The following is a 7,500-nucleotide window of genomic DNA, read 5'->3' as shown; positions in this document are numbered from 1 at the left end:
AATGCTAAAGAAGATCTAGTGACCACTTATGAAACAAAAAATTTCGATGACGTAGATATGCCAATTATGGTAAAAAGAAAAAGAAAAAAAGGTTGGTATGCAACTCCCGCATCGCACCTGCGTGAGTTGCCAAGCCGCCGATATAAGACGGACGGAGAGGGCAACACCTGTCCTCTCTATCAATCTAAGTTTAATGACTTAATTTGTAACGAGCACAAGGAATGTGAAGTTAGAATAACCCAAAAAGTCGTCAAGAAACCACCCTGGGTATATCTCACTTGGTTTGTATGCATATATTATTAATTATTCATACCTCAGTTTTAGTCTTTAACTATGTAAGATAAAAGGACTCAATTATTCTTATAGAAAGATGATACTTTATTTTATTATTTTTGAATAAAGTTCTATATATTTCTATATTATTTTTTCTAAGATTAGGAAACTAAAATATTATAGTTTACCCTATAAAGTTTTTTTCTCTTACCCCAACATACATTCTCTTCATTTAAAGGGTACACTGTTATGTTTCAATGGTACTGATATATTAAGGTTGTATAATTGATATTTTAATAAAGAAAACAATATGTCTTATTTTTGTTATTGGAAAGATCATTTAAGTTCTGAAATCATGCATGTATATGTAAGGTTATGTGAGAGAGGAACCCCAAAGAGTCCACCCGTGATGCATGAGGCTTCAGGCTTAGGGGCCAAGGAAAATGAGGGGCCCCGTTCGTTCCTCGAAAAAGGGGGTGAGGGGACCGAGCTGAAGGCTCAGAACCCACACGACCTCACAAGATAATTATCCTCGGAGATGCAGGCCTACCAGGAGCGTGACCAATGCGAAGATGCATGATACAAATACAAAATCTAAAATGAACAAAAAGAACCGTACAGAAGGCACCAAAGTAAAACCAATTAATACGTAATTGCCAGAAGGGCTTAAGACTGAATAAAAATACGCCAGAAGGGCTTAAGACTGAATAAAATTACGCAAAAAGGGCTTAAGAAATTAATACAAATACTCCAGAAGGGCTTAAGACTGAATAAAAATACGCCAGAAGGGCTTAAGACTGAATAAAAATACGCCAGAAGGGCTTAAGAATGAATAAAACTGCGCCAGAAGGGCTTAAGAATGAATAAAAATACGCCAGAAGGGCTTAAGAATGAATAAAAATACGCCAGAAGGGCTTTAAGAAAAACTAAAAGCCTACCAGAAGGGATTAAAAACAATAAAAAGAACAAGTAAATGGTAAAATGAGGGAAAAAGTAAAAGCTCAAGTAAAGACGAGTAAAAGGTATGAGCATGAATAAAAGTAACAAGTAAAAGGACAAGATAAAAGTAAGTAAAATTCAGAGAAAGTAAAAAGTAAAAGTCAAAGGAACACATAAATACACCTGGGCAAGTAAAAGGGGCAGTACAACCTTGTTTCGGCATCCACGGTGTAAAATCTATACAGGTAAATCCAGAGGGTAGTCAAAGCACATTCAGAGTATCCACTTCGTTTATTTAACGAACGAACGAAAGTTAAAAGAAAAGACCCGTTAAGAAAGCGAGAAAGGGGTAGGATAAAGGGGGGGATCGAAAGATGATTTTGTAAGAGAGAAAAGAGTCGGGGCTTAACCCAACATGCGGGATAAAAGTTGGGGGCATCGCTGACAGGGAGGCGGAAAGGAGGATAAAGGCTGGAGAGGGTGGCCCCGCGCCATCTGTGCGCGCGTGGCCTTGGCATGGCGGGACTCGCTTGACATGAGCGAGCTCGCGTGTCGGCTAGTCCACATGCCCGGGCTGCGGTGGGCACTTTGCTAACGGGGGAGGCTGGGAGCGGAAAGGGCGGCCTGCCAGGCGCCATCGGGCGCCATCGTGCACGGACTTCTCGCCCATGGCAACGGTGGCGCCCTCGGCTAACCGGGAGACTGCAAGGATGAAATACGAGTGAGATCGCTAATCAGAGGCTATCTCCCTCGCCCGCGTCGAGCAGAGATTTCTCCCTGTCGGCAACCATCTTTCGCCGTAAAAGAGAAATCAGAAAGATGAATAAGTAAAAATAAATAATTAAAAAATAAAACGGAGCTTAAAATACTAGAGATAAAAAATAAAAAAAAAAACGTGAAAAAAGATGCAGTCGCAGGAAATGTGGATGTCTGTTATCTGCACATCATCAGAATCTTTGTAATCTATGCACGGATGACGAAGGATCTCAAAGTTTATTTTAGAATGTACAAAAAAGGAATGTTTGTTGTTTGTTTGTGTTTTTGTTGAAGTTTTGGTTTTCACGTCCCTGGTGCTGTGAACAAAAAATGTTACCTCTAAGGCTGAAGTTAGATCATAAGTAACCTGTATGACTATTATTCTTTTATAGTGTGCGTTCTAAAGGTATAACTTTTGGAGAAACCACACATTGGTGATAACAGACAGTGCCTCCTTTGGACAAAGTCTGAGTGGTTCCCAGAACAAAGGGATGTAATAGAGTCTTTGCTCAGGAGAAGAGGGAAGGGTGCTTTGAATGCTCATCAGATTCAGACTCAAATATATTTATCTCGTCATTCTGATAATCAGCTGCAACGACATATTCCCCGCAGAAGACTGCAGGTTTTCAAAGAAGCCAGTTTTATTTTGGTGACGATAAACTATGGAAATTTCCAGAAAACTATAAGTGGTATGTCCTGAACAAAAGTCTCTGTTGTGCAGCACTTATTTCATATTATCTTTCATCACTACACGAAACCATGTTTTCTCACAAGCGTCACTATTACAAAACGGTTTGTCCTGTGTTGTAGGTCCACAAAACTTTCCAAATAAGTGTCACACTTTGTACTAATAGGTCCTTGTCTAACGCAAAGTGTCCCATTACATTCACCGCGTTTTATTATTATTGTTATTCTATTATTATTAGTATTATCATCACATCATCATCCTCACCATACCATCATCACCATCAGCGACCATATCACCATCATCATCATCATCATCATAACGCGTATCATCTATCTTCCCCATTGCCTATTCCCCCTTCCTTAGCTTCTCCTCAATCTTGGATCCCTTTCAAGTGGGCGACAGAGTCTTCGAGTCGCGCCTGAAGAGTCGCGCGAGAAGCTCCGTGTTTTGGCAAAACTCCACCACCAGATGCCGCTTCTTCTTGCTCAAGAGGAAGATCAGGAACACCGCCAGGCCTTGAAGGGAGTTCAGGAGGTCGGTGACAATCCTGTGCATTTCAGAACTTTTGTTATTATTATTATCATTATTATTATTATTGTCATCATCGTTATCATCTTTATGATCATCATCACTATTATTATTATTATCATCCTCATTACTATCATTATTATTACCATTATTATTATTATCATTATCATATTATTATTATGATAATAATATTAAATATTTTCATTATTACAATTATCATTGTTATTACTTTTATTATTATTATTACTATTATTATTATGTGAGAAGGATGATCATTATTATCATTATTATTGTTATTATTATCGTTATTATTATTATTATTATTATTATTATTATTATTATTATTATTATTGTTATCATCATCATCATAATCATTATTATTATCATTATTATTGTTAATATCATTATTGTCTTCAACATTATTATTATTATTATTATCATCATCATTGCCATCACCATTACCATCATTATCATTATCATTATTTTTACTATTATAGTCATTGTTGTTATATTTTAAGGCGGGTATTCCCTTGTATATTTCTTAGTTGAGTATTATTTAATGATGAAATTATATGAATATTTATTAAACGCGTGCGTGTGTGTGTTTCTGCATGTGTGCATGTATGTAAGTGCGTGTGTATGAGTGTGTTTTTGTGCGTGCGTGCAGAATGTGCCGTCTAGCTTACCACAAGCCCGCAGGCGGGATCTTCCAGGAGAGCACCTCCGTGACCCAGCACACAGCCATCAGCGTGAACAGACTGAACCGCTGCCAGAACCTGCAGTTTACAGAACAGTGAGTCATAACTAGAGAGTTGTATCTAGGGGGAAAAGTAGCTTTGTGTTAATATTTGAAATGTTATATTATCTGACTGATATTGGAGAAATGACAGTATAATTTTGGTATCCTAATGCTCCGCGTAAAATGGTAAAGTAAAATATTATAGTATTATAAAGAAACAGCACTCCTTAAATATGCACGCTTCTTAACCAAAAAGGCATTGCATTGCAAAGAATATACACATATCCCCTTGAATGAACAAACTTCTTAATAAAAAAAAAACTTGTATTACAAAGAAAGTGCACATTTTCCTTTGAGTAAACGTTCTAAGAAAAAGATAATAATACAGATAAGAAATTAGTAAAAAAAAAAAAAAAAAAAAAAAAAAAAAAAAAATATATATATATATATATATAAATAAACATTTGGCATTTTACAAAGTAAATCCACATATTCCTCTAAACAGCTTCACCAGTTTCACATTGCGGTTTCCAAAGAATGAATGACACAGAAAGCATACTCACGCGTCGAGGTGACCGCGATTGAACGCTCTCGGGCTCTCGGTCTTGCTGCAGCAGTCGAACGCGGCACCTGCTCGGAACAGCATGTAGATGGTGTGGCCGAGCAGCAGCAGATTTACGAAGAACAGCGCACCGACCAGGCCATAGAAGTGGACGAGGATTTCGAGGTCGCCTGCAAGGGTGCCACAGGCCAGGTATCGTTATCGCATGCGGTGGCGTAACAAGGTTTGGCTGTTGTTTACACGCGTTCGAAAGGTGTCTCTGTGACGACTCTCATGAAAGGGAATTGAGTCGCTAATATATCAGTTACCAGAAATATTGAAGGAAATAGCCTCTAAAGTTTGAAGGTAACGATGATAGAGATGATAATGATAATGATAATGATAATAGGTTACCAAAAAATGAAGAACACTGATAACGAAACAAAGAAAACGGAGAGCCATACACATTACAGCCCCTGACCCCCAGCCACACAACACACTGAATTGAACTCACCGTGGAAAAAGCAAGTATTAACCCCGAAATCCGGACGGATCACGCCAGCCGCGACGAATCTCTCCGGCAGGAAGAAGAGGAGGGCGCTGACGGAGGTGACGACGAAGGGGACGCCCCACGCGTACGCAGAATAGGCCTTGAATTTGTTCGAGTCGTTGGATAAAATGCCCGTAAGTGGGACGAGGTTCACAGTCGCTCTGTTTGACAAGGGACGAGAAGGATCAGGACGAGAGAGTGATGGTGGGCGGAGAGGAATATCGTTACAGGTCTCTTGTCGTGTCTGTATTTCGTTTTTGTTGTGATTTCTAGTGCACTGTACCTGATCACACGCCAGATGTCGAAGCACATGACGTTGAGCCAAAAGAAGGTGGCCAGGAAAGACATCTGGATGATCATACCTGATATAATGATGATGATAATGATAATTTCAGTACCATTATTATTACGATTATTATTATTATTATTATTACTATTATTATTATCAATGATCATGACAAGGATTTTTTGCAAATTAATTGGAAACACGACAGAGTTTTACCATTTATCACACACGCCAAGCCAGGATTCTTGTAGGTGTGCACATAGCTGATGAAGAGCGCGGCATCTGCTACAAAAAGGGACACCATATGACACAGCAAACAGAGTCCCTGTGTGTCACGTAACTTTGGAACCACGACGTGACACAGGATCGTCACCGCCAGGAACACGCACGACACCGCCACGCTGGCTGTTTGTAGGTATATTTTGGTCATGTCTCTCACCTCGTTGCACACCAGCGCCATTGGGACCGACCCTGGAATGACGGCACGGGGTTAGAGGTCACGTCAGCCTGGATGATTAGTTTGAGGCGTTCCTTTCAACTGCATGGCATCTTTTGAATCGGATACTTGTGGAACAAGTTTTCGTCAAAAGATAGATACAAAGCCTGTAATGTAAGGTTAAATAGGATGACGTGTTTATGTAACAATATAAACATTGTAAGCTAACTTTTGCTTGGTATATAGCTCATATCGACAGCAAGGTAAGTGTACTGACATTCAATCAACTCGTCAATGCAGTAGCTGCCAATGGAATAGTACTGGTCATTCGCCGGGTGGTAGAGTCGGCTGTTTGGCAGAATCAGGTAGCGGTCCCTAGGTTCCATCTGCGGTTTGAGCATAATTCTGGAGTCACAGTGCGGCACCTTGGCGATAACCTGGAGGTCCTTGGGAATCTCGACTGGGTCTCCTCGAAGCGAACGAAACTCCGGGGAAAACCCTCTGCCCTGGCGCTTGACACATCTGCCGGAGAGTGACATCACCTCCCCTACGCCGCAGCATTTCTGGATACAAGTCCTGTCGTTGCATATCTGTGTGCACGGTTGCAAGGGTAAACTGATGATGTAAATGCGTACTTCCGAACTAAATATTCGTGGTTATACTCGCATAAAAAAGTCACAACTATAAAAGAGGCACCAAGGAAATTACTTGGTTTATATCTGGGCGGCAAGTAGCAGCGCGATATCCACCATGTGGAGTACGTGTCACGCAGTATTCCTCCGTCTCTTTGGACACAAGCTCGAGCCATCGCAGTGCTACGCCGTCCTCGCTCACAATCAGCCAGTTCTGGTTCCCATCCAAGTCATAGGGCGTCTCCCTGAAGCCCTTGGGACATCTCAGAGGTTGATACGACCAAGCAATTTCCTGCGACGCCTGCGACAGGTTCCCATAATGGAGCGGAGGCGAGAAGGCGGCCGCGGTGCCTGAAGAAGCGGCTCTGCAGGGAGTGTGGTCGCCTCCGCAGCATCGCCGACCTCTGGGAAGGCCGGAGGAGGCTGTTATGCCCTGCTGGGGGACCACGACGCGGCACGTCATGCCCGTCCACAACGCCACGGTAGCGATCCACACAAAGGCGTTTCTCGTCATCATGATTTTGAGAAACACAGCCACTCGTGTTGAACTTGCTCAGGTTTACCTCAGGCTTGGACTCCTGCGCTGACTAGAAGCAGGCGTGGGACGGGGAAATCTGTGGGCACGAAGATGTCTTTGCGTCAGTCCTGAATTGCAGCTGAATTGTACATATGGAAATTAAAGAAAGAGTATATAGGTATACACTTTAAGAAAATGTAAGCATGAAGGCACACAGAAACATTAGATTTTTTTTAATATGTATATAAGTGTGTATATAGTATGTATGTATATATATATATATATATATATATATATATATATATATATATATGCATGTATGTATGTATGTTTATATACACATATATATATATATTGTATTTATATACATATATATTGTATTTATATACATGTATATTGTAAATATATATATATATATATATATATATATATATATATATATATATATATATATTTGTAAATATATTTGTACACGCATATAAATTCAAATATATACACATATATGTGTGTGTTTGTGAGTATACACACAGCACAAACAAACACACACACACACATACATATATATATATATATATATATATATATATATATATATATATAAATTATATATATATA

The 7,500-nt window shown here is 39.8% G+C and overlaps 1 protein-coding gene across 2 annotated transcripts in view; it reads right to left on the bottom strand.

Moving 5' to 3' along the window:
- Positions 1-2,256: 2,256 nt before the first annotated feature.
- Positions 2,257-7,500, bottom strand: part of LOC125030558 (probable G-protein coupled receptor Mth-like 3) — a 6,137-nt gene continuing 893 nt past the window's right edge. For both annotated transcript variants that reach the window (XM_047620671.1, XM_047620670.1), the window contains exons 2-9: positions 6,445-6,982; positions 6,014-6,326; positions 5,517-5,771; positions 5,298-5,376; positions 4,979-5,175; positions 4,487-4,655; positions 3,871-3,960; positions 2,257-3,203 (exon numbers count right to left, since the gene is read on the bottom strand). In XM_047620671.1, coding sequence (XP_047476627.1) covers positions 3,044-3,203; positions 3,871-3,960; positions 4,487-4,655; positions 4,979-5,175; positions 5,298-5,376; positions 5,517-5,771; positions 6,014-6,326; positions 6,445-6,885 — 1,704 coding nt within the window. In that variant the 5' untranslated portion in view covers positions 6,886-6,982 and the 3' untranslated portion in view covers positions 2,257-3,043. The remainder of the gene's footprint in view (positions 3,204-3,870; positions 3,961-4,486; positions 4,656-4,978; positions 5,176-5,297; positions 5,377-5,516; positions 5,772-6,013; positions 6,327-6,444; positions 6,983-7,500) is intronic.

This window comes from Penaeus chinensis, chromosome 11, assembly GCF_019202785.1.
Source record: "Penaeus chinensis breed Huanghai No. 1 chromosome 11, ASM1920278v2, whole genome shotgun sequence".
NCBI classification, from domain to species: Eukaryota; Metazoa; Arthropoda; class Malacostraca; order Decapoda; family Penaeidae; genus Penaeus; species Penaeus chinensis.
This window is presented reverse-complemented; position numbering and strand designations above follow the sequence as displayed.